This window comes from Amphiprion ocellaris, chromosome 9 (assembly GCF_022539595.1).
Source record: "Amphiprion ocellaris isolate individual 3 ecotype Okinawa chromosome 9, ASM2253959v1, whole genome shotgun sequence".
NCBI lineage: Eukaryota > Metazoa > Chordata > Actinopteri > Pomacentridae > Amphiprion > Amphiprion ocellaris.
In genome coordinates, this window is record NC_072774.1 from 24,968,302 (window position 1) to 24,995,783 (window position 27,482).

General features: G+C 38.2%; 1 protein-coding gene across 1 annotated transcript; it reads right to left on the reverse strand.

Moving 5' to 3' along the window:
- Positions 1-100: 100 nt before the first annotated feature.
- LOC111566240 (lysophosphatidylcholine acyltransferase 1) lies at positions 101-25,805 on the reverse strand. Its single transcript, XM_023266747.3, has 14 exons — positions 25,327-25,805; positions 18,010-18,149; positions 15,177-15,391; positions 11,733-11,845; positions 11,328-11,388; positions 10,457-10,515; positions 8,081-8,115; positions 7,492-7,546; positions 7,129-7,211; positions 6,349-6,474; positions 5,561-5,714; positions 5,022-5,120; positions 4,415-4,556; positions 101-4,212 (listed from the first exon to the last, which is right to left on the reverse strand). Exons 1-14 carry the CDS (start codon positions 25,447-25,449, stop codon positions 3,980-3,982), a joined length of 1,638 nt encoding a protein of 545 aa, XP_023122515.1. The 5' UTR covers positions 25,450-25,805; the 3' UTR covers positions 101-3,979.
- Between the last annotated feature and the right edge of the window lie 1,677 nt (positions 25,806-27,482).

A 27,482-nucleotide genomic window follows, 5' to 3' on the forward strand; every position in this document is an offset into this window, starting at 1 on the left:
TCAGATACAATGACCAAACAACACAACTCTTCATACCACGCTGTACTTCTACACATCCATAAAACAACCAAACACATTCCAAATGTGACAGTGACACAGCTGTGTGTTAATGTTTCTTGTTTAATTCCACCCAAGAGTCACATTAACAGGTTATATCATAGCAGTCCTGAACAAATTCAAAGTAGCTTGCAGTAATGACTCTTCATCATCAAAATGCATTAATAAAATAAAACCTGTTCAGTCTAGAAAAAGACAGGAGTAAAGCTACAGAAAGAACAGTTCAGTTTCTCGGTCCACACACAACGAGCCATCGGAAAGACAATATCGCTCCGTCAGAGTACACAAGTCCTTCGTCTTAGGCTCACTGCTGGACAAACTGTGGGAAGCAGGCAGCAGTAGCATAAATACAAGTTTCTCTTGCAGGTTTACATTTTTCTCAGGTTGATGCCAAGTAGAAAAAAATGAGATTCACCCCGAGTGAGGCATTTGAAATAAAGGTAAATGTAACAAGTGTGAAAAGAAAAAAAAATGGACCCAGTATTTGCAAACAGCCCCAATGCAGAATGTAAATACTGAATATTTATATGAAAGTATATATTTGACTTGCTGATGAAGTATAATATCATCCTTTAGACTGTCTAATGGAATTGTCCGCTTAACACAAAACTACATGAGGGGTTAAAGTAGCTCAATACATTTCATTCTGGGCCAGGTCTGGAAATATTTTCAGTTGTAACAATCAGAATCCCAATCTATGCACACAAATGGTTTCCCTCCTAAGTACAGACTCTAATGTATAATCAGATCACATCACAGAGGAGTACATTTAATACTTATCCATTTCATGGCGCAAACAGGTTTAAGTCATTCAAATCTTTACGGTGAAGTCCTGTCAGTTTACCAATTCATTCCCAAGCCACAAAATTTCAACAATCCTGAGACAAAGCAGAAAAGTAGATTTAAAAAGTGTTGAGAACTGAAATGTGGGGTGAGGGTTGTGAGCCCCAATTTCCTCTGTGCTCCCGTTATTGTAGCAAATACATGAACGCAAAAAACCCTAATCATATTGGAAGTTCAGCTACAATACTGTAACCTACAAATGTAACATTCTTTAGAGCAAAAATAAAGAAAAGAATGACAAAGCAATCTAAAGTGCAAGCACAAATACATACAGTTTTAAAGGACAAAGTATTAAGGGGGCAATACTAAAAGGTTTGGATGTAACATGTTAAATGTTAGTTTGTGTGTGTGTGCAGTCTGGAGCGGTTGTGTGTTGAGGCCCGTCATGTGGCGGCAAACTCACCTCAAGGCCTCACACACTTAACACTCACTCACACTTTGCTTAGTTCAACCTGCACACCTTTACAAAATAAAATAACACTTAAAAAGAAAAGGTTCAAAGACAATAAAAAGCATAGATTTGAAACCTATGATTTCTTAGGAAAATGTCCACTGGAGATCAGTGCTTTGAGGAGCTTCTGATTGTGACAAGATTGTCTATACATTCTCTTTTTTTAGCATAAAAACTCTATAGATTCAAGGCTATTGGTTTCCATATGAAATCTGCATTTTGTCTCTAAGCAGTCAACTCAGCGATAATAGTAATAATATAATAATAAAACCTTACACTGTGTAGGAGGAATACAGCACAAAAACAACTGCAGTATTATACAAAAGGAAAAAAATGTGGCTCATTTTTCACCATCAATACAATCTGCAGAGGAGAGAAGATCACAGATCTTTGTCATGGCAGTGAAAATAAAAATCATTCATATACGTATATCAAAAATTCACAAAATGTCCTGCATTTGGAATATTCAAAATACATATCAGAACTCTTCAAAAGCATACACCTTGAGAAGGCTTAAGAGATGTGAAATATTGCTTCACTGAAAGCCAGAGTGGGGATACATGTCCAGTACGCATGGTCATGAACAGGATGGGAATGGGATGAATTTACAGCAACGAGAAATAAAAGTCAAGTTGTAAAACTTTGTGTGATATCAATAAAGACAAACCAGCTAGAAACAGATTCTAATGTGTGTCGTTATTCCCTTTAACAATTACTTCTCCTTCAAATGGCATTATGTAAAGCACTGTAGACTTTTTTTAAAATAAGTTTTATGTTGCTTTGTGTGTTCCCAAAGAGAAAGACGCTGAAAAAAACAAAAACAAAAAAAAGCCAATCGATTGTTGGCAAATGATTGAAAGGAGCATCACTGTGTTATTAACAGAAGTGCAAAGGAAGGCTTCTGTCAACACATTGAAAAGTATCAGGTGATTGTAATTTCAGATGTTTCCTAAATTAAAATGAAACAAAAAAGAAGACAATTTTGACTTATTACAACATGTGAAACTTTCTTTCCAATATGAATGCAACCGTATCCTAAAGTCAATAATTTAAAGACTAATAAGCATCTGTACTTTTTGCTTATTTTAAGATAAAACTTGTAATATAAATTTCCTTATTTGGATTAAAATTTGACTATTACATTTAATGACCACAGGCTGCTGTCAGTGTCCTAAAAACTTAAAATCAGACCACATTCAGTGACAAATAGGTTTCTGTTAATTAGATCACCAATTAACAAAAGCAGATAGATGTAGGTGGATGTTTTTCAATTGTATTCTGGTCCCTCAAATGATACAAAGATGCTTGGATCCATTTTAAAACATGCCTCGGTACATAAAAACAACACATTTTCCTTCATGCAGATCCGTAACAGCATGAACTTCACAGGTGATGATGAGGCCAATTGTATCCTTAAACAGATTGAGGAATAAGATGCTGTGAAGGGGAAAGTAGGAATGATTAAGAAGTTTTAATAACAGTGTAATGCAGAAGGGGGAAGTAGTATGACCCTGCCTTTAAAATACCTACAAAGCCTCCAAACTCAATGTGCTTTCAGTGGTCACATACAGTGATTCTTCTTCCCTTAAAGCCGTCACACCACTGACTCAAAAGGACAGTACGAACATGAGAGGTGACGTTAAATTATCTGATGCATTTTTGGTCCACGTTGTGTAATTTGAAAAAACAAAAGAAAGGGAGAGAAATAAAGATGATGTGGATGATGAGGTATGACTGGACAGAAAAGTACGTACTGATGTAAGAAAAAGAGTTTACATGCACACAACCCATTCAGCGTCAAAATGATGACATCATACGAGTTAAATTTTTCATTTTTGTCACTGAACCCTGAGCTAAATCAAATATATCGTCATATATATACACACGCACGCACGCAAACACACAACAGGCTCATAGCAGTTATGACCATCAACTTGCAGAGACCCGAGTTAACCTCAAACGAAGCTACTGAAGCTAAATGCTTCAAGCAATCAGTTGTCACTGGTACCCTCAGGCCTTCCTTCTTTACATAAATAATCCTCAGACCTGCTCACAATGACATGAGCCCATGCATTCTGCACTTTCAATTCAAAAGGCAGCTACCATAAAAGAGAGGAAATGATTTAAAGTTACAAATAAATGAGAGTCGAACACTGATTTCACCAAAAGTTCGTTCACGTCACTGTCCAGGGCTTGTTCTCGTCTTACTTCCCTTGTGGTAAAAACATGCACAGCACTATGTTGGAAGGAAAAAACAAAACAAACAAAAAAAAAACATCTGCCCCAGAAATCCTAATAAGTGCTTGCCCTTCAAGTATTCAAGCATTATATCTGTAACAGCCACTGTTTGGCATTTTGACGATTCTTGCTATGAAAAAATAACAAAAAAAGGATTTATAACAAAATAAACTGTTAACAGGCTGAAAATAACTTCAGGAATTTCATGGACAAAATACTAATAAAAAAAGGGTCAGGTAAACTTCTTCACTTTTGTAGCTGTGGTTACTGAAACGTAGTCCCTTCATTTCAAACAAGTCACTACAGAGTAACTTACCACCCACTGCCTCGTACAGAACAGCCTCTCACCAGGAGAGGAGTTTGTTTTCTCCTGTTAACATTTAAACCTTTTCAGTTGTGTTTCTTCAGGAGTCCATCTATTGTGCCGTCGGGGTCGCTGGGGCTGAAGTCGGGACAGATACCATTAGCTGTTTTGCTGGTGGCAGTGCCATGCAGGTCCAGAGGAGACAGGCTGGACTGTGTTTGGTGGCTGTGGCAGGGACCGCTGTGGAGGCCTGCGTTTTCTGTGTACAGGTATTCCTCAGCAAAGTCTGGGTTCTGCTCCACAAAGCGTCTGAACTTGTCTGCAAAAGGGCCACAAGGGGGGGGACAAAAGTGATGTTAAACTGAAGCTGCACTTTAAAATGAACTGAACTGGATGTTGGATCTGCTGCTCTTGAGAGGGACAGAAAAGAAGCATTCCACTCTGGTAAGCAAGCAAAGTTCAAAACCCAAACTGCAAAATAGAAATATTTAGATATAGAGCCGTCTTATTGGATCTCTTACCAAACGTGATCTTCCCTGTGTCTTCAGCGTCGATGGCTGTAAATAGACGTGACACGCTGAGGTGAGTCACTCCTAAAGCCGTTTTCAGTACGACTGCCAACTCCCTCTCTGTGATGGCACCATCCTCCTCTGCCTCAAACATCTGCAGGAGATAACATGAGAGGAAACGTAGACATCATCTCTCGTCACTTTGCCTTAGTGCACGCCACTCTGACAGGCTTTTTAGCTTAAGAACCAAGGCTCAGGAGGTTCAAGAGCCCTCCAGTAACAGAACATGTTCAGCTCAAAAGCATATGAAGTCACTCAACTTCATCATGATTCAAATTCAAGACATTTTAGTTGCATGCATCCACATAAACTGATCAACGATAAGCCCCTGAATGCACAATTCATCTAATATTCTGAAAGGCTGTGCAGGGAAATAGAATATGAACTTTATGAGTATGTCATTATGCTGATATAAAGAGAACCACTTCATTATTCTACTTGGAAAAATATGACCTACAGTATGTGGCATTTTTAATACAGTAAATGTCACACTGATCCTAAGCGAGTACAGAAGACTCTATTCTGCCTGCTGGTTAGATAAGACTCAACCAGAACATACCTTGAAGGCCAATTTCATTGTTTCCAGAGTTTTGGCAGGTCTGCATACAACAGATAAGGCTATCACATATTCTCTAATATCCATGCTGTTATCTTCGTGCTGGAAAAACAAGAGAAAACAACTAAAGATGAGGACAGGAGCATGTGAGCAAGACTACTACATTTCACAGGAGTACCTACGGGTGATTGCTGTTTAAGTCACAAACACATTGCACCAATAAAATCTTTATTGCTTGTTTGGGTTTTCTACAAATACATCCACATTGAAGAGCAAGGTGCTGTGATTAGTTTCAACAAAGCCTCTGGTATACAAACCAGTTAAACAAAAGCCCTCTGCTTTAATCATGCCCTACACTACAGCCAATATTGCTTGCTTTATACATATATCACATATAGTTGTGTATTGTAACTATACTGTTCTACTACAGTTCTATATTTGCAGTACATACAATAATGTAATGTGATACAAAAGACACACAACGGCTACACAAAACTGCAGAGCAAATGTGGTTGTGAAAGAAACGTCTCTGCAGCTTTTACCTCATCAAAAAGAGCAAACATGTCTCGCAGCATATCTGAAACTGGCACATCAAGGAAGTGAGCAAAGTCCTCCAAGCCCAGCTTCTGTCCTTCAAGCTTCCTGGCTCGGTTCCCAAACTCCTGCAAAACCTTCTCTGTGTTCTTGGGTTTCAGCCTGAGAGAGCAAATGGAAGAAGCTTTGTTAATTCATAACGCAACATGCACATTATCAACAAAGACAAATTAATCCCATGATAGAAAAATAACATTTGAGCAAAGACAGTTAATTTTTTTAGACTGTACACAGATGTCATCTTTATTGCTACGACAATTTTGCAAACTTTAAAACTGTTTTATAAGCGCTGTGTTTAGTACAATACATTGACACTATTTTTTCATCTTCATGGCTTCCCTTCAACCTCCATGTTTACTCTCTTTCAACTATCAGAGGTCGCTGCCAGCTCCAGGAGGGAGGAGACGACTACACCCCCTCATGCACATGGTGCTTCCTCTCACCTGCCAGAAAGGGCTTTCACTGGGAAGATCACACTACTTCCAGATCGCATCCTAAGCAGGCACCTGACCAACCAGCATGAGTCACTACTGTAGTGACCCTGCCTTCTGACGAGAGCACACGACCGCTTTGCATTTGCTGGAACGTACAACCAAACCCAAAATCCGCTGCCAGAAACAGAATCCATGCTGGGTCCCGGCTGTGCTGGGTGAGTATTCTGCCCCGTCTCACCTTTGTGATCCTTGCTTAGTTCTCTTTGATGAGTGCGATGCATTGGAAAGTTTGAGTGACTCACCCCAGTCTCCTGGCGAGCTTGGCAAACTCCAGCAGACAGGTGTCGACTGGTAGTCTCAGCTGGCCCTCTGCCATGGCCAGCTGGCAGTCTTCAAATGAATAGTCTGTGATGGGAACCCCCAGGGCTCTGAGCACAACGCAGAGGAGACAATGATGGACATTAGTATGTGCAAATCAATACAAACTTTGCTTAAGGCTTCTACAGCTGACGTAGTAGCCGACGCAGCTACTTTGATGTTGGGAACAATGGGTTTTTTTGTCAATCTGCAGAACTCAAGTTTCTCATCCAAGACTCGAAGTAGTGAAGCCCAGAGTGTAGGTGTGTTTGAGATTGCAGGTTTTACGTATAGACTGTACCGTATAGGCACAATAAAAGAGCAAGGGCTGGTGAAGAATCCTTCTCATTCATGTATAATTTCACACATCATTAATAAACATACAAAGGAAAAAGGCACAACCTTGCTATCCATATTATTTACCTTGAATCATTTTAAAACCAAACCAATACAAGAACGAACCTGTGTAAAAACCCTGAACCCATCCAGTTCCCTTTAAACAGCAAACCCAGAGTTTCCCTTGCTGGTTTTCCGATATGAAAAATGCATTTAACAGTTTAACATAAGTCAACTGAGAGCTCTCTAACTGCTAAGATAGACAAAACAGAAGCAAAATATATTTTCTTTGTCGTTTTTGTATTAATAGCCACAGTAAATGAGATACCAAGTAACAACCCTCAGTCAGTGACTTCCAATACATCATATGATCAGTTCATTTAACTTACTTCGCCATGACACGTCTCACATTGATAGCAAACAGAGCAGGATTCTTCTTCTCCTCTTCTGAAGGTGTGTAGATGGGAAGGAACTGTGGAGAGACCAAAAATAATCAGTTACCCAAATCTCAGACATCACAAGAGATTTTTTTCTTCTATGGAAATGGTACAAATTCATAAAATGCACACATTTAAAATAAGTTAAAACCGGGCTTAAGGGATATACAGCATGTCACAGAAATAAGGGCCATAAAAGGAAGATGGGGACTTTCACACAGCACACATTTGATCATTTGAAATCCTGATCATGATCATGGCATCATCTACACTCACAGTAATCCATGCACTGTGTAGAGATACTTTCACGCTTACCTCTATGACAAATTCATTGTGTAACTGGCAGAGTGTCAGCCACAAGATTTCAAATCTGGATGATAGAAAGACAACATCAACAATAAAAAATAAACACCGACACAAGAAGCCTTTATTAGGATCCAAATGAAAGATTAATTATTTGACAGCAAGAACAAAATCCACAGTTTCTAAAATTTGCGGACTTTATTAATACCCCAAAATAAACAACAAGATACATATGAGCTCAGTTTACAACATTCGGAGTAAATCATATGGATACATATACCAGTGACAGTGCTAATAAAATCACTATGGCATGTATGTATTTATCCTTATTTGTTAAAAAGCTGGAAAAGATATACTGTTGAAAAAATTAGCTTTTTTTTGCAAAAAAATACATAAATTATACTGTCACTGTAGTAATGTGTTAGACATTATGAGACAAAATCATTGTGCATCTAAGCCTACATCAAGCTCATTTATTCATTTATTTATTTATTGTTTGACTCTGATCTAACATAAAATATTTTACATTTTCAATTTTACCTTAACATGAAGCAAATCACATATAAACTATAAATGTTAAATAGTGAAATTGTGTACTTACGCTCCTGGCCCTTGCCATGTCCATGTAATTGTGTCCTGTAAAAACACATAAAAGCCAAGATGTTATTCAACAGTGACACAAAGTCAAATTCTTATTTTCCTCTATGCATTTTCAGAACAACCATTAAATTCCAGTACAGTGGTTCTTGCTCTAAATAAGCTGATTGCATATCTACACAGTGCGGTGTCAGGTTTAAGCTTGAAATCACTTCCCATTTATTACTTAAGTCTGATTACACAAAACAAAAGAAGAAAAAAAAAGAAGCAAAATCTGGTTTACATGCAGTTTAGACAATTAGTTTCCTCAGTCACATCCAACAAAGATGTTACATTAGTTTTGGCATGTTTTGAGCATCGAATATATTTAGGTTTCCTAAACAAACAAACAAATTACTTTTATTATTCTTTAATGTTTACATTGACATTTACATGGACATTGTTGTGAAAAGTGGGAAAAAAATACTGGATTAAAAAAAATACTGTTAATTATCTGACATTGCATGCAACATGAACTCTAATGAAAGACAGTTTAAGAAAATACATTAAAACCATATTGCTTGTTACCTTTTCTGTGTGTACAATCCACAACAACAAATGCCATTTATGAAATCCGTATTTTTTCTAAATTCATGAAGATTTTTGTCAGTGTAGACCGATATATATCAGGCTTATCTTTGAAGTTTTTAAGAGTGCACATTTCTAAGATCTTCTGGCTTGCAAGTTTGTAGTTTCTGTCTGAGTTAGCTTTGTCATTCTCATGCATCACTTCTGCTTTTAAATGATCAGATTTGTGAATAGCACAAAAATTAACTCTTAGTCATCAGTAGCTTCTGTTCCATCTTTTGCAGCCCTGCTTTCATTAAAACTCAGGGGAAAAGCATAATAGCAAACTTTCATCACAAGGTCAAACACGAATACCAACAAAACAATGAAAAACAGACACATTTCTGACATTTTGACACCATCTCATTGGTAAAAGTGTTTGAGGAACAAATGTGAGTTGAGCACAGCTGCAAATCTGATGCCAAACTGAATATCGGAACACTCCCTCCCTCAGTAGAAGAGTTTGCTGGATTTCTTCTCACACTGTCCTCCATTAACGGTGGTTATCTACAGCCTCATTAATAATAAGCCTGAGCAATGCCTTGGACTGAATCTGAATCCTATCATGATTAACCAGATTGCAGTCAGGCAATCAGAGAGTCGCTCTGCATGCTTCACCGGATTCTTCTTATAGCTACACTTAAACTCTATTAACTAAATCCGCCTCTTTGGCCTCCATTAGGTGTCTGCTGAATCACTACTCTGTCATCTCAGACACAGTGTCAGGCAGACATGAGCTGAGTTGCAAGGGCAAATTTACATAGTTATTACAGCTTCAAATAATTAGTGCCTGGTTACTCTGAAGCACAGTGTGAAGTAAATTTGAATTATAAATTAAATAAAGATTATAAAAGATCTGATTAAAAAACAAAAACACTCACATGCACTGTGGTGGCCACAAGCTTCATATGGCCCACAGCATGTTGTATCTACATAAGTACAATACTTGATTAAATTAAAAAGTGTTTTCTTTAACAGACTCTAGATCCACATCTCATCAGTGGACTGCTGTGGTGAAGTGACAAGCGTGACTTTTTGAACTTAGGTTGATTCTGAAAACCATCCAAAGGTAGCAACACATTCAATTGCACAGTTTCCTACAGGCTGAAAATCCTGTGTGCCTCCTCAGGCTCTGATCAGTGATAGTGAAATTATGCAAGATGCATCTGAACTGAACAGAAATCCGGTTTTCTGCTCCGGACATCCAGAGGGTTTTGGAGATGTGTCTGTGTCCAGATTTCAGATATTTATCAACCCACTGAGATGGACTCTGGGAATAAGCCAAGCAAGCTACCGGGCAGGCAGAGTATGCATACAGACAGACAGGGCTAACAGAGTGCTAATATTTAGCATTTGGAGCATTTCATATAATTTAATCTCCTTGCCACAACCAAGCTTTGACTGTATAACATGCACCTGTGGTATACGGACCAAGTTTAGTTTGCATTAGGCTGTTTCAACTGTATTAAGGGAAGTTTAACATGAGCAGATATCAGAGATTCTTCTAAAGGAAATGTGGAGTGTGTATAGGAGACTGTTTACAGGGATTAGTGGGCAGGTGTTTAAAACTGGTATTTGAACAATCACATTACTAATTTGACATCAAATTAACCAGGAGAATAAGAATAAAAGATCTAACGATCTGTTTGATATAGCAGCGTCAAACAAGTATTACTGAACTGTGTAACACAAAAATGTGAACGAAAATTTGTCTGTGAGTAACTGTGCCATCATTAAGTGTAACTCGCATAAAAAATAACACATGCAATCTTACCAGTTTGTTAGGGTAACGAATAACCACAGGCTGCACTGGTACAGCTGGGATGAAGGCTCCTACAAAAGTAAAAAAGAAGAAGACTTATTTATGATAAATTTGTATAAACAAGACACTGCGCTATGAAAACAAAAAACAATAACTAACAAAAAAACAGCACATGAAATAGACTGGGAGTTGCATATTCAAAAAAAAAGCCCTCAATGATGAAACAAAAATCACACCGCCCTATTTCACACCTCTGTTATGTGCATTTCAGAAATCTTTGTCACCCACAAAAATGACCAACATATGGCAAACGTCACACTAAACTACAATTTTGACTTCACATTGCAATTCAAAACTCGACCAAATGTGTAATTTTATGTAAATGACAAAGTCAAACTAAACTTTATACTAAAAAATACAGACAGGTGACAAATTCAAGGAACATCCTCACCCTTGACCCCCACAGACAGAGGATCTGGTAACTCTGTTAAAACTTGATTATACTCCCTTGCAGATGTGCACAGACAACTGCAGGCACCACAGATATGTCAGTTTAAAAAAAATTATTCTTTACTCTCTAGTTCACTTCAAGTCGGCTTGGGTACACGAGCAAGTATTTCATGCAGGAACACTACTACCGTTACAATATTTACTGCACTGACACAGATTTTAGACTGACTGACAGCATTTTCTGCACCAAATGAGTTGATATCTTTTGGGACAATGGTGCTGCATCCCTCCAGCAGAGTTCCAGAGATTTCATGTTGGTTTTTCCTTTAATTTGTACCTTGTCTGTACCACTGAATGCAATTTGTAAACAGCTGACACGACTTGAAAAGAAGAAAGAGAAGAAAGCCGGGAAAAATGATAGAAGTAAAGCTACCTGGCTTAAAGGTGATTATGCAGGATCTGTTGGTGCACGTTCCCTCTGGAAAAATCATGATCTGTAGGAAAGAACAGGAAATGAGTCATTGGTTGCTCAGCACTTTTTTCTGCAATGCTTGTTTTTAGTGCGTAACACGTTTGTTGTGAATAATATTTTTCAGGAATAACCTATATATAGTTTTTTGGGGATTTTTTTGCAGTACTTCAAAGCTCAGCTGCCGTTCAGAGTTAAACCGCTGAAGATGCTCGCAAATCAATTCATCCTTTGTTAGGCAAATGTGTTGTACACAAATTCAAATCATGTTGGTTTATGTGCTCTTTTGCATGCATTATAGCTGCAACATGATAAGTAATTTTTTTTTGTTGCTAGCATGTGTGACTTCTTCATCTTCTATCCATTTACCTGAGGCCACTCCCCTCCAGAATGAGCTCTACGTTTGATCTCCTCCACAGTCTTCTTTCTGGAGTTCTGGTCTGATCGTGACACAAACACCGGCCTGATGTACTTAATCAAAGCTAGAAGAAAAAAATGGAGAAAACACCAAATGAATACACAAACACTTGCCTCAGAATAAACATTTGCATCACTGCAATCAATACTATGATCGTAAAACAACCACACATTCAGTAGCACTTCACCATAAGACCCGGCCAGGGAGAGATCAAACCACCACTCTAATAGTCCCTAAACAAAGCGCTTAATGCCAAATCACTCAGCAAAGTAGCACAGTGGTGAATAGTGGAAGAATGTGGCTGAAGTGAAACACTCTTGTAATAATAAAACATTCATATAACTGCACAGTCCTGTAATCTGAATAGTTAGCTCAAACTATCAGTGGTAAAGGCCAAGCAGAATCCAGTCATGTGTACTGATCAGTGTCAGTATAAAAAGAGGAGATGAATGGTTTATTATCCTTGCTAATCATCCATTTATTTTTCACACACTGACTGTGAAAAGGGTTAAGCAGCCAACCAGACTGTATCATATATGGAACAAAGTCATCACAACTGTATCTTCTGTTTCAACACGTGGCTGTGTGTTAAAACAGCGTGTTTCTTGACGCTGCCTGCATGAGTCAGATGATTCTCACATGTTGATCACAAATGCAAGAAATGTCTTGCTTCCCCTGTCTGACTACAAGCTAGGAACAGGATATTTCAAAAAACACACAAACAATCCAGTCAGGGTTCTAGAGGCTAGTGTGGTAATTTAAGCATTTCGAAACATCCGCTGGCTGAGTTGATTATCAATTAATCTGCATTTGAGACTGAAATTCAAATCTTTACATGGTGTCACTATCTGCGGTGAAGCATCAACACACTAAATTTGCAGTTATCAGTATCAACAACATTACTGAGATGGGACTTTTTTTGTAGTTTGCAAGATTATTTTAGCTGCCTTTGCACAAGTAAATAGCACTTTGTGTCCAACTTTAGCAGTACCGAACATATCGGAATGATATGACTGCATCATGTAATTTTTTACAACCATGTGTAGAAAGAGTAATGTGCAAAGAGTTTTAACTGATGTAATCCAATACAGTGGAGCACAGCGCATTGCACTGAGCATCTTGATAATTATGTTGGCAATGAGGACTTGTGCACATCTGATATGCAAACAATGCAACGACCTGACAAACATTCCTCACTATAGAGGCACCATCACTGTCAAATCAGTTCCCATAACTGAGCCACTTGTTTCTTGATTGTGTCACACCGAGACAACCTCATGCAGCAATCAAACGGAAGTAATGCAATAAAAAAGTTAGTGTCACTGGCATTTGACATCTGTTAAACATAGCAGGAATGAAAAGTGTGGGTTAAAGAGTTTCAGGAGTTCTGTGGATGGTAGAAGCACTTTCTGATACATTCCATCCTTATTAATACACAAAAAAATTGGGTCAAAAAGGATGGACAGAGAGTCAGAAAGAAAGAAGTTTAAGAGACGGAGGGCAACATAAAATGAACAAAGAGGAGGATGTAGACATGAGAAGAACAACTGATTCCAACTGTGAGCTCTCTGCTGACAGGAAGGGATTATGGCTCTAGCTGGTATCCTGAGAGACGATCTGCACACGTCACTGTGGCTGATCAGGTCTTAATGCCTATTCTGGATTCCACTTGCCTCGCCATGCATTGGTGCCTGGGCAGGGGTTAGGGTACGTCAAGGCCAAACAGACTTGACAGGTTGAATATCACATTACTGGGCCTTTATTTGTCATTTTAGGGCAGCCAAATATAGAGGGAGCAGGATAATACTACATAATTATCCTGAAATTGAGAAACATTTCTTCTTTATACCTTAGGCTACAAAAACACAATCTCAGGTGGGTGCATGTTTTTGACAATTAGCTGAAAACAAACATGCTCAAATATCTAAATGTCAGTCCAGCATTGCAAGCCAGTAAGGCAAGCCAGTAAGGCTGCTTTAACTTGGCCGTGACTTCCTGAGCCTGGAGCTAACAATGTGGCTAATTACTGACTTAGCAGGCAGAGCAGGAGGAGGAGAAAGTAAGGTTAAAATAACACAGACCTTCACTCTACACCCTGCTGTGAAGGACATACGAACCAATGCCTAAAGTGGCAATTAGAGAGGTGAATGAACTTGAAACTAGTTAATAGGATCTGCTGTACTAGTAGTGAGTGTACTGACGGCAACTGAGCAAGGCCTGCCTGACCTCTGCATGGGGTTTTTAGACAAAAACTCCAGATAGCCTTCTGCTTGGTGAGATCCACCACTGGCAGTAAATATGAATGCAGATGGTAGATTCCAGTGAAATATGCAGATTGAGAGATTGAAGCAGTTTTTTTTTTAAAACTCCTTTATGTCCCCCTTATTAACATATTTAACAATTTCTCATATGGGTACAACATTGAAGTGGGCTGGCTGGTTCACATTTTGGTTTCATGGTTGATATTGGCAATTGTGGCTAGCTAAACTAACCTGTAGCCTATAGTTTCTGTTAGATCCATAACAAGTAAACTTTATGGGGATCGGTAATAAACTGTGGGTTGAATTTCTTAAATACCGGAGGATTGATAAGCTCTGACATTATTAGCTCCGCTCTTGCAACTAAAGAAATTAAGAAAACAGATTTTCTATTTATCATTGCTATGTAAATTTCATCTTCATGGTCATGGATCCTACCACGTAATGGATGCGGTAATAAACTCAATCTGAAACAGTCAGAGCATAATCTGCACCATATCACTTATAGAGTGCTAAGAGCATTGGCAGATTTAGATATGTAGGGACTGCAGGCAAAATCTACTATGCTTTATTTACATCCTTTATGACTGAGTGCGGGTGCTGGCAGTAGAAGAATTACTCACTTGATTCCTAAGTAAAATTCCTGACACTAGACAGAGTTTTTACTGAAAAGTGAGGAGTGAACAAGAGATTCATTTTTAAAATGAGAAAAAAACAAATAAACATGCAATGGTAATTCTGCTCTTAATTTCTTCTGTTTGTTTCTCTTGCAAAACATCATAAATACCTGATAAGAGTATCTTTAAAACACATGAATGAGTGATTGCAGAGTTCAAAAATGTCCTAAGTATAGTAAGTAGTATCATATACCACTGCTGTGAACATTAGCCAAGTTGTATTTAGCTCTCATTAAAATAAAATAAATAAAAACAATAATCTGCAAACCAGAAGGGCTAATCCTCCTTTTTCCTGCAAAATTTTCTGAAAATGTGGCTCGATTCCATATTTGGGCCACCAGATTTTCTAAAGCTGTCACAGAGAATGGTTTTACTTCTTTCAGGTTGGAGTTTTTAGACCACCCAAGCAAAGTAACAGTCCAGATGTTTACAATGACAGTTTAATGTGGTTTGTACTTACTGCCCCAGAGAGGTAGATCCTTGCTCTCAGCCTTCATGACAATGGAGGACATTGTCATGGTGACTGGGATGGCATCAAAGTAAGAAGAGTGGGGTGCCAGGGTGAGGATGGGAGCTTCTGCAGGCAATGCCCTTTGCCCCTTCACAGTCATCCAATGGAAACCTCCCGCAAACCACATGACCCGCATGATGATTCTCAGAATTATGTCCACCAGTCTGGAAACAAGAGGATGCATATGTGAGGAATAAAAAGAAAAATAAACACACTGCATATGACATAGCATACTTTGCTGTCAGTAATCTCCAACCCTGGACAACATGCTTAATGTATACATGCATATGTCAAATAAACATTTAAGATTAAGACTACATGGGGTTATGTGTAGTTACCATGGGGAATAAATAGGGTCAGTTACACCACAACACCATGAAATAGCACTAACACCTCGTAAGGCTCAGTGTGTCCAATCTGTTATTATGGTTATGTCTCGCCCTGCCTTTCCCAGGTGGTGGGAAAGTCCTGTTTCATCTAACAACTTAATGCAAAAATTTAACTGTCAACTCTCCAGTTAAGAGACTGGTAATGATTGTAATTTTTCTAAGAACAACTGAACAGAAGCATCGAGAAAAGAAATACGGTTAGGGTCAGTTCGATCACCAGTGCCTTTTGAAGTAATTGTCTGCAAACTGCAATACAAGAGAGAGAAAAACAAAGGAAAAACCAAACTGAAATGATCTCAGTGTGGTTTACATCAACTAAACATATTTAAAATAGGTGAACTGAACCTGAACTTTTCCTATTCATATAAACATGTTAGTTTCAAGTCACTTTTATCTTTTTCTGCCTTTCATTGTCTCTATTCTTTCCTATCTTACCTGACCTTCACTCAAAATCCTTCAATTTTTCTTTTTAGTATTCTCTCACCAACTTGCTCCCATGTTTCAAGTGAAACGGTTGTCTACACCTTAGTGTGCTGTAAAAAAAATCTCCCATTTCACCTTGATGTTCATCAACCTTTCAAGCTGTATTTCAGGGATTTTTTTAAGGCTAGACATCACTTTTGAGACAAATGTTGAAGTCAAGGAGACTCATTGCTACTATGGAAGTTTCTAAGTTTGACCTTATCATCAAAAGAAATACTGAAATCTTTTTCTATCATATGGACAAAAAAAAAAACACTCCACCAGAAGAAACACCTCCGGAGATGAGTGATTATACAGACGGGTGGTGTAACAAGCAAGGAGACGGCTGACAAAGATCGCAAAACCTACTTTTTTCTATCTTGTTGAGATGAACGACCTTCACCTGAACATGATGTATTCTCAACCATAAGAGTGACGCTACTTCACTGGATCGTTTTATTATTTCATGCACTGGGTGTTGACTATTTGGGAACAGTAATCTCCAATAAAAGTAGTTTCAAGTACACTTTTCTAAATGCAAAATAAAATAAAATGAAAATTCCTATGGCAACAGCTTCCAGCACAGCTTAATAGTGGTCATAGTAAGAAGTCTCAGTTTCAACTGTGAAGAGAACCTTTGGAGTTGCAGGTTTGCCATGTCAAGCTGCAGCAAGAAAGTCATTGCTAAGACTTCAGAATGAGAAAAAGAGGCTTCCCTGGGCCATGAAACATCGCCAATGGACTACTGAAGACTGGAAGAAGGTGGTATGGACTGAGGAATCAAAATTTGATATCTTTGGTTCATCACAGAGGATCTTTGTACGTCGTCAAGTAGGAGAAAGAATGGTTCCTCAGTGTGTGACATCAATTGTCAAACATGGAAGAAGAAGTGTGATGGTCTGGGGCTGTTTTGCTGGATCCAGGGTCGGTGACTTGTACAGAGTGAGAGATACCCTGAACCAAAACAGCTACCACAGCATTCTACAGTGTCATGCAGTACCCTCTGGTATGTTCCTAGTTGGTCTGAGGTTCATCCTACAGCAAGATAATGACTCAAAACATAAGTCCAAGCTATGCCAGAACTACCTTAGGAAAAAAAGAACAAGATGGTAAGCTTGAAAACATGGAGTGGCAGCACAGTCTCCAGACTTAAACCTGATGGAGCTGGTTTGAGATGAACTGGACAGAAGAATGAAAGCAAAGAAACCTACAAGTGCCACACATTTATGGGAACTTCTGCAACAGAGTTGGGAAGTTCTCTGTTGAAATCTTCAGACTTTCTGAAGAATATTTGATTTCCATTGTGGAAAGAATGCCACGAGTGTGTTCAGCTGTTATATCTGCCATAAGTGGTTACTTTGATGAGTCATTTTGGTTTCTAAATTGATTTTTTTTTTAACTTCATCTGTTTATTTGTTCTATGCTTTCATTTCAGAATACAATGAGACATAAACATGCACGCTTTCCAATAAAAAAAAAAAACTGGAAAAATTGGGGTGTTCTAAAACTTTTGAAGGGTAGTGTATGCGTGATATAAATAACTTAATGTCATCATATACTGTATTCCCTCTTCAAACTTTGGGAGGTATTAAGGCATAAACAAAAAGATATCATCCAAGCCAACTGTAACTGTGATATTTTAGACAATCTGGTTGCTTTATCACAGTTGCAATGATTGCGCCAGGTACGGAGGACTACAGGAAACAGCTTGTTACAATGGTAAATAAAGAAAATCCTACGATCAGTGTTGCCTGAGAAAACAAAGCAGTGAAGCAACACTTCCTGATTTTCTCGTCATCCTGAAGGAGATTCTACTGATTGTCTAACTGTCCACATCATTCTACCACTGCAGCAAGTCAAGTTCAAACATGAGCATCTCCAACAAAAATGTCTTTGTCTAACTGAGGGATACAGTGGAACAAAGCACCTACCTTCTCCAGAGGCACTGGGGTTCGACGGTGGTCTCGGAGCGCCCGACTGAGGCAAGGAAGGCAAAAGGCCAGGCCAGCAACATCATGAATGCAGCTATGAGTAGACGGATGGGGAACAGTGTGACTGTCATCAATGCAATCTGTAGGAGAGTGAAGACAAAAAATACAGAGTTAAACAAACAGTATGGGTGTTTTTGTTGACTTGAGATTATGCAGTATTTCCTCTACAATTCATCAGCTGTGGTTGACCACCAACACAAATGTTTGTGGCTTTGAAAATGCCCTGTGTTCAATAGAACAATTATCTTAAATCCACAGAGGAAGCTGTATTGTTTTTTCTTCCGTTTCTCTTCATGAGGTTCATGGAGCAAACGATGAATTGCAGCTGTTGTTGACAATAACAAAACAAATGGTTTTTCAGTAAATGCTTTGTATTGTTAAATCTTTAGGGCCAAGTCAGCAATGTCCAAATTCACCAAAAGTTTGCTCTATACAAATAGATGTTGGCACTTTTTGTGGAAAAACTGATTTTATTAGATTTTTAATAAAGCACAAACACAGGAAAACATTATAAAATAAAAATGATGATTTTATCCTGTGCATAGCAAATAACTATTAGCAATTGGTGTAAACAAAAAAAAGAAAACAGTATCTGTAGTTAAAACTTCCAGCAGATCACAAAATTGAGCTTTTTTTTTCCCCTAAAATGCTAGTTATAAAAAACGTGAAGGCTAACATATCCTTAATGTGGCCTCTGAAAATATTTGCCAGCAGCAGCTCAGCAATACAAAACACCAACAATCCCACAGGAGGACTTCAGTACTAGACAATATAAATGAGCTGGAGTTTACTCTGTCTCTTATGAATCAGCTTCCTAAAGTCAAGACATCAAATCATCATATAAATGTTACAAATATATTCTTTATTCTTGACGGCTCTGATAGACCTGGAACCTCACTGTTTGTATCCACTGGTGACTGTTTACTTGTGACTCCCTGATAGCAGGACTTATCTTGTCTAAATATTTGTCTTGATAGCGACCGCTGGAGGGGAGTGTGTCTTATCTTATCAGGAGACACCTATTCTCTAACACTACAGTCAATTTAAATTACTGACAATCAACTAGACCTGACAAATTTTTGGAGTCTTCTGGATAGCGGTCGGTCTTCAAGCCACACATTTTACGACTGGTCTGAGCATTAACAATGCCCATGTCATCATGCTATCATCTACATTGTAAATTTGAGTGTTTCTCTGCATAATTCTCCAATCTCTATTTGGCCAAGATTCACATGGCATACATGGTATAATTATGTCTTCCCACCATACATCGCTCTCTTCTTTTAGAAATATGAAATGTACAGCTTTACAAGAAGGAGAAAAGATCTGTTTTAAGTACCAGATTTTTTTTCCTTTAATAAAAGGGGCCATGCCAGGAATATTTCAGATCCTCCATATAATGCAGCTGTTAAAATATTAATTCTGATCCAAGCTATAAAGGCATGAATGCCACCTAGAATTAAAACACAATGCTGCACAAACAAACATGGTATTTAGGAGTCTGACTGAATTAAGACATTGTACTGAACATCATCTTTGCATTAATGCAAGAGGCTTATCACAGTCTAGTCAATGGGATATCTAAACATTCATGTGGCCTGATGCAACTTGGGAATTACACTATGGTTACAGATGTGGCACCTATATTATAACAACACTGTAAATAATGTAAAACTAAACTGAAGCTACTTGGTCTCATAACTACAGTCGAGTTGAATACAGTAGAAGTCATTGTTTCATTGTAGCCAGCAGGGATATGGTTAACCATAAGCAAACTGCCAGTTGCAGTCGATTGTGAGCCGGATGTTACAGATCTGTTATCTCCACGCTGATGAAAACCGAAATGCTCATTGAGGCCGCCATTCATGTGTCAATATAAATATCAGCTACAACAGCAGTTTCTCACTAACCTCAAAGCAGACTTCAGGTACATGCCATTCTAAATACACTGTCAAATTGCATCGTGTAATCAATTGGGGTTTTTTATTACAACAGTGGGAACAGATGTGTTGGTGTGTGCGGTACATTTTTAAATGACACAAACCAGAACTCTGACACAAAATTACACCTTCTTTCAGGTTTCGTTGACCTTTCTCACCTAAATCTTTATCGAAAGAGGAAGCTGTAAAAGTGTGACCAAAGTTTTTTTATTAGTAAGTGTGTACAAGCTTATCTAATGCTGATGTTTCACACTTAAAAGCTTGAAAAATTTCTCTTTTGGGCTGTGTTTAAGGCTGGTGAGAAGCTGCAGCAAAGCATTCAAAGTCTCATTAGTAAAGCTGCTTTGACTAGCAAATAAAAATACTGAAAACTTCCCAAATGACTAGTAAACAGTCTTAATATAAATATTTTATTTGTGTGCAAATATTTTATACAGTCATTTTACAAGTACATTAATATGAAAAAAGCTAAACTGTTCAACGATCCTTTAAAAAAAAAAGTGGGAATCTGCAATATTTTACTGACTGTAAAATAATAATGCCAGTTACTAACTCACACTAAAAACAGGATTAGAAAAAATATGTTTTTAGTGTTTGTATGTCATTTTAAAAGATAAAAGTACCAATATGTCAATGAGTTTGAAAAGCTTATCAAGGCTTTACAATGTGAGCATTTTTCAGATAACAGATTGAAATTTGAAGCATGAATGTGCCAAATTGTGCATACCTGTGCAACTGACTGTTGAGTTTTGACGCTCATGTTAATAATAAAATAATCACCCAGTTGAAACTGTGTTCATATCATTCAAAAAAAAAAAAGTTTAGCTCTCAATCGGGGCTTTTTGGATTTAGTCCAAATTTGTCAAATAGGTTCTACCAAAGACTATGGCCATTTATCATGTAAAAACATATTTAACATTTAATATTTTCTGTTGTCATGTACTCAGTATATCTATTCTTACTAAAGTATTCTTTTCAACAATGACTTAAGTTCTCTTATATCTCTTTTTTCTGATTGTAGCTAGGAACTGTGGAGACAAATTGGGAAGCAAATCAAAACGGGCTTCTTTATCTACAGATCAAAATTTTTGCTCTTTATAATTCTCAGTGCAGTAAACATAAGTTTCTGGTTGAATAAAATGATAAAATCCTTACCATTTAAATGCCTAAACATAACTCCATGCTGTATGAAAGTGGGCATTAATCAAGCGCAGTGCATTTCTGATTTAGTTTTTTGTCCTAAGTCCATCTTTCAAAATCCTTCAGTGAGTTTCTAGTCATTTTTCCCTCTGCATCTTATACATACTGTATGTTTTATGGGGGAAAAAATACATGTATTAACTGTTTTTCTTTTAAAAAAATAACTCTGCTCTTTAGGCCATGCTGTAATTTCTACAGTCCACAAGTATGAAACGAACTGCTTGGTTCCAACTGAAATTTCATCACTAGAAGGTGTACAGGTGCCTCTAAATTCACGAGGTTACTCAGTTACAAGGGCATCAACTGCACAAGTGAAGGAAAATCAAAACGGCCCAGACAAGTTTATAGTGACGACCTTAAAGGCTTCACTTTAACCACATCCTCAAGGCTCAGTGGCAAGCAATGATTTACACCGGCTATTGACACTATACTTGGGGTTATTGAACCATTTAAACCTGGGGGTCTTAACTTGAGCAAATGGCACCTTCAAAATGTGTCTGATGAATATGTATGACAATTCTTGTGAGGAAAACTTCAGATGCATCACTTTCGATGCCAACTCACAGAAACTGGAGCTGTATAGTGTGGGAATAAGCTATCGATTCATTGCTGCTTTGGCAACATCAAAACAGAATTAGGTCTTTGTTGGATTTATCAATAAATCACACAGGAATGTAGATTAGACTTGTCAAAGAGAAGATGCTAACTAACATTAGTAGCTTGCCCTATGACACCCAGCTAAAGCTATTGTAGGGTCTGTGATGTTGGCAGGTACACCTAAATCTGTGACAATAAACACTGCAATATGTTGTCATATTAGGGCTCAGCCAATCAACTGTGTAGATCAATTAGCTACTTCATCAAAGCAAAAAAGCTGCATGAGTAGGATTGAAGTGGCAGGCTACTGAATTATGGTTTGTCTACAAATGAGTATCTGCAAACATCCACAGTTTAGTCAAAATTTATAGCAATCTAGTTATTCTCGATTGTATGTGCTACTGCACCAATGAACAACATCAATCTGATTTGCTACAAACATAATTTTTAATTCTGCTGCAGTGGAATAGCTCTCAGGTCTTTAGTCTGTGTTTATAAATAACAGTTTTATGGTTTAACACCAATCATGGTCTGAGTTAATCCAGTAAAACTCATCTGCTCCTACTGCAATCTATTACTGTCCTGAGTGGAGGCTATAGATGGTTTCACAAATAAATTATAACCAAAAAAAATTTACTTTCTTATCAAAATACAATTCTAGCATCATCTTATCCATTAGTGGCAAACCAGTGGAACAGAAAAGAACATTTCCATTTATGGTTTCAATTAGGGCTGCAACTAACGATGAATCATCTGAGCACGATACGTCATCAAAAGCGGAAGTGAGCACACAATGCAACAGAAATCGCTGTCCGAGAGGAGCGCTGAACACGCACGGACATCCGTGCTGCATCGTACATTGTATCGTGGGGGGCTGCTGTGGATCAGATGGTAGAGCATGTCGTCCAGTGATTGAAGGGTCGGCGGTTCGATTCCTGCTCTGTCCTAGTCATGCGCTGTTGTGTCCTTGGGTATGAATGCGTATGAATGTTGGTGGTGGTCGGAGGGGCCGTTTGGCGCAGAGTGGCAGCCACGCTTCCGTCAGTCTGTCCCAGGGCAGCTGTGGCTACAAATGTAGTTTATCACCACCAGAGTGAGAATGTGTGAGTGAATGAATAATGGATTCATTGTAAAGCGCTATATAAATCTAATCCATTATTATTATGTATGTATGATACGCATGGATGTCCGCGCTGCATCGTGCATATATGTATATATATGCATATACTATATATGCATATATATATATATATATATATATATATATATATATATATATATATATATATATATATATATATATATATATATATATATATATATATATGCAGCGCGGATGCCCGTCCACTCAGACGGTGATTTCTGTTGCACTGTGCGCTCACTTCTGCTTTTGATGACGTATTGTGCTATTGTGTATTAATCGATTGATCAACAATCTGTTTTACAACAGGAAGACACTACAGTCCATTTCCTGTCTGAACCTAAAACGCATTCTGTTGTTTCATGAGTTTGTTGAGCAGTCAGCTAGTAGACAGAATTATTGTTTCGTTTTTATGTTCAGATTGCGTCTTCCTCATGTTGCTGTGGATGTGAAAACAAAATCAGTGCAACATGGTGAAAGCAGTTGACCTTAGCTAGATCACAACTTGGAAATTATTTTCACTTTTGATTCAACACTTCATGTGTGTAAGAAACCAGTTTGAAGTGCATAACCTCTCCTCTTTCTTTAATGCCAAATTAAAACGTGTTTGGACACAAAACTTTTAAAATGTGTTTCTAATGGTTTGACAATAAAATTCACAGCCAGGGAAATTTCTGCACATGCAATCTGAAAGCACTATAAAAAACTTTGACTTATTGACTGGTTTAAATAAATGAGCTGAGTTTATTGCTGTATTAACAGCTTCCTTGAATAAGTTATGTCACACCTGCAGGGAAAATCTGAAAAAAACAAATATCCTGTTGGCTCTCATCCACCTGACATTCTAACTTTTCCTTTCAGTATCTGTAAAGAGACCCGGGAGGAAAGAGGTGTGTGAACCTCCCTGGTCACTATTCTAACAAGTAATAAGATACTCTCGCACACCTGCTATGGCAGAAGCAGCACCATTCATAAAACTCTGGTTTTCCCATTAGACTCAACTTTGTTACTGGAAATACCTCAGAGCTGTATCCCAGTCTGTGTACCACTCTTAATACACATGAAATTAGAAAGCTGAGCTGTGTTTATCTGAATTTATTAATGTATTTATCATAAAGCTTTGTGTGATGAGACTCCGCCGATATTTAGAAAGCATCTGGATGTTCAGTTATGGCTCTCAAACATCAGGATGCATTCACTAAATGTCCTGATTAATGCAAACTCATGGCTTAGAACAAGCACACACACACACACACACACACACACACAGAGACAGAGAGAGAGAGCTCTCTGACTATTGAAGCTATTTTGAGAGATCATGAGGTGAACTACAAAAGGCCCGCATGTGCCACTAAATTAATAGGCAGCCCCAGTTTTAAAGAACAAGATATTCATCGGTATACATGATGACTGGAGTAGAGGAGGTTTCCATCACCTGTGTATAATGCAACATGTTGCAATACTTGCAGGAAAAACACAATCCAACCTGTCACACAAGTTAAAGACAAATCGCATTTTGAATTTCTGCTGTGTCTGTACAAGCTGCATCCCAATGATAACCTTTCATAGTTGTGAGAAGTATAAAAACCTGTCAGTGCAGGGTTTAAGTAGCCTTCAATTAACACCTCTTGCACAGGAAAGCTTTAAATCTTTTTCGACGGATAGGTACTGATAGGGCTGCAAAAATGAGATATTTAATCAAGTAAAATGTGTAAAATATGCGGGGGAAATACATTTCAGCTGCAGATGGGGAGGGAAAATGACAGTTTCCCCATCAGTCTCGTCTCCTGCAGCCTCCACATCCACACGTGTTGGTTGAGTGAAAGCATCATGATACGCAACAAAGACAGGAAAAAACGCAATGTAAGCTAGAAAACTGCACTCTGTTTGAAACTAACAGCATGTGTGATTGAATATACTCAACATGGCATCTTGGTTAGCGCTACTCCCAATAAAAATACCGGTTTCTAATAGCCATGGTAACGGTTAGGGAGCAACAAGCTAGGCCCCTCCTGGACAGGCGGCCATGCTCACATAACTGTATTTCATTTTAGAGGCTTGTTAGCGGATTCCTGAGTGAAGGAGGAGGCTTGAGGGCGTTTCATTTCAACACTCGCTGCTGCAGCTGCAAACAAATATACATTCTGAAGCCTCCTGACTATTTACAGGAGCAATAAAGAGACGCTTTAGCTAAAACAACAACAAAGCAGAGAAAAAGCAACATGTATGTGGCTAATGTTAGCCGGCTAGCTAACACTAGCTCAGCTGACTGCATGCAATCAGGGAGTTAATGATGGTGACAGCAGAGCTACAGAAACAACTGAAGCATGTTGGTGAATCTGTGTCAGAACAAGTCGATTAATTTCCCCTCAAACATACCTTCGCCTTCTCCAAAGGGCTGAATTTCAAGACGTGTACAAACGGGTTTCTGACCGGAGGAGCTTGGTCCATCATCTTCCCGTCTCCCTCCATCGCACAATGTCTGTTACTGGGCAACCTCATTCTCACAAGTCAGCAGTTGTAAAATTTTCAACAACAAAACAAAACAAAACAAAACAAAACACAGATTCCGCCTGAAAAATTGGGGGAAAAAAGCTCTTCAAGCAAGACGCAGTTCCTTCTGAGTGTCGGCTAACTGAGGTGGCAGTGCGCGGCTATTAGCGTTATCTTCCTCTCTTGGACAGCATGGAGGGATAATGGTTAGCTCAAGGATTAGCCGGGGATGTCTCAAGTCGCCGATATATGTCCGCCTACAGTGCGCAGGACACCTTCCTCCACACCGTCTTCCCCAACCGGAGCCGTCCGCTAGCTAACGGAGCTAACGGAGCCACGACTCCTCTCCTCCGCCAGGGCGCATGCGCACCACCATCTTTCTTATCCATATCAATGCAATTGTCCCTCGCACGACGTGATGCTGCCTTCAGAACGACCCCGACTGTCGTAATTTCACATTTCAGCGTAAATTTGCAGGACTTTTCCGTCATTGGCCGAGACGAGGCATGGAAAAAGTGCAGTGATTGTGCACTGAAGAGTCAATAAACACAACAAGCATTACAATAAATACGTATATTTTAAATATTTTTGACACCCTTCATAGAGTGAGGTGAATCAAAACGACCCAAATCGTTTCAATAGAAATGCAACGTTTACCGTACTACTAGCTTTAAGTTAGTATTTGCATATATAGTATATGCAAATACTATATTAAGTATAGAAGTATATTAAATCACTGCAACGGTTACAAATAATGTGCAAAACAAAATCCAAAAATCTTTGACGCTTGTTACTTCTTCACCATGTGATGCACTATTGCAATTGGCACATGCTGAACTGTAAAATTGTGAATTTCAGACATATTAGGCTGAAATGAAAAAATAGGACACAGGCTCAAAGCTAAAGTAAATACACATCAACATGTTTTAAGTATATGTAATTCAAATGTGCATTTAAATATAGATTAGTTTGTATTTCTAATAAATACTCAACATTGTGAACATATATATTAATATCCTACATTGTAGCTCAAAATAATGAGAGAATTTGTGCAAGAGCACATTTCATCTGTGCAACAATGGAAGATGTAATAGCAGATTTTTGGAACATATCTATTGCCTGTAGCTAACTATGTTACTCTCTTTTGTTTCTGAAATCAGTCAATAATACAAGAGGCTGTCAGTCCAAACTGTGACCTAACCACAAACTACTGTAACAAGTTCAGTGTGTGTCTGTGAGAGAGGATGGAGAAGTAGAAAGAGGATGTGGTCAAGCTTTCAGTACTTATGACTGAGTTTAATTTAAAAAACAAACAAACCAAAAAAAGTGTGCTAAATATAACTATAATAACATCTATCTATCTATCTATCTATCTATCTATCTATCTATCTATCTATCTATCTATCTATCTATCTATCTATCTATCTATCTATCTATCTATCTATCTATCTATCTATCTATCTATCTATCTATCTATCTATCTATCTATCTATCTATCTATCTATCCTGTGCCTGCTTTGCTTAGAACAAAGATTATTTCTATTATTAGCAAACTAGAATTGGCATCCAGCTCTTCATGTAGCAGAAGAGTGGGAGTCATAAGAATTGGTTTTTATTATTGGACAGCTGAGGGAAAGTGTGACCACGTGAGCTGTATCAGTGGAATGTGAGTGTGTGTGTGTGTGTGTGTGTGTGTGTGTGTGTGTGTGTGTGTGTGTGTGTGTATTTTAGCTACATTATGTATGTATTTGATAATATGGACATTAATGCATCCACATTAGCATTAGTTAATCAGTGTCCTATATTACTGATTTGCACCCATCTCATACAGAGGACTTGTGCATTCTGAGATGCTTGTTACTTAAATTTAGCATATTTGTGTCTTGGCTCTGTTAATGGATGTTGATAACTGATAATATGGTTCCCTCTAGTGGTGAAAACATCACAGTACTTTTGGAGATGCTGCAAATCAGAGCAAATACTCGAACATCACACCCAGTCAACATGTGTGCACACATACAAACAGATACAGCTGTTGTGGT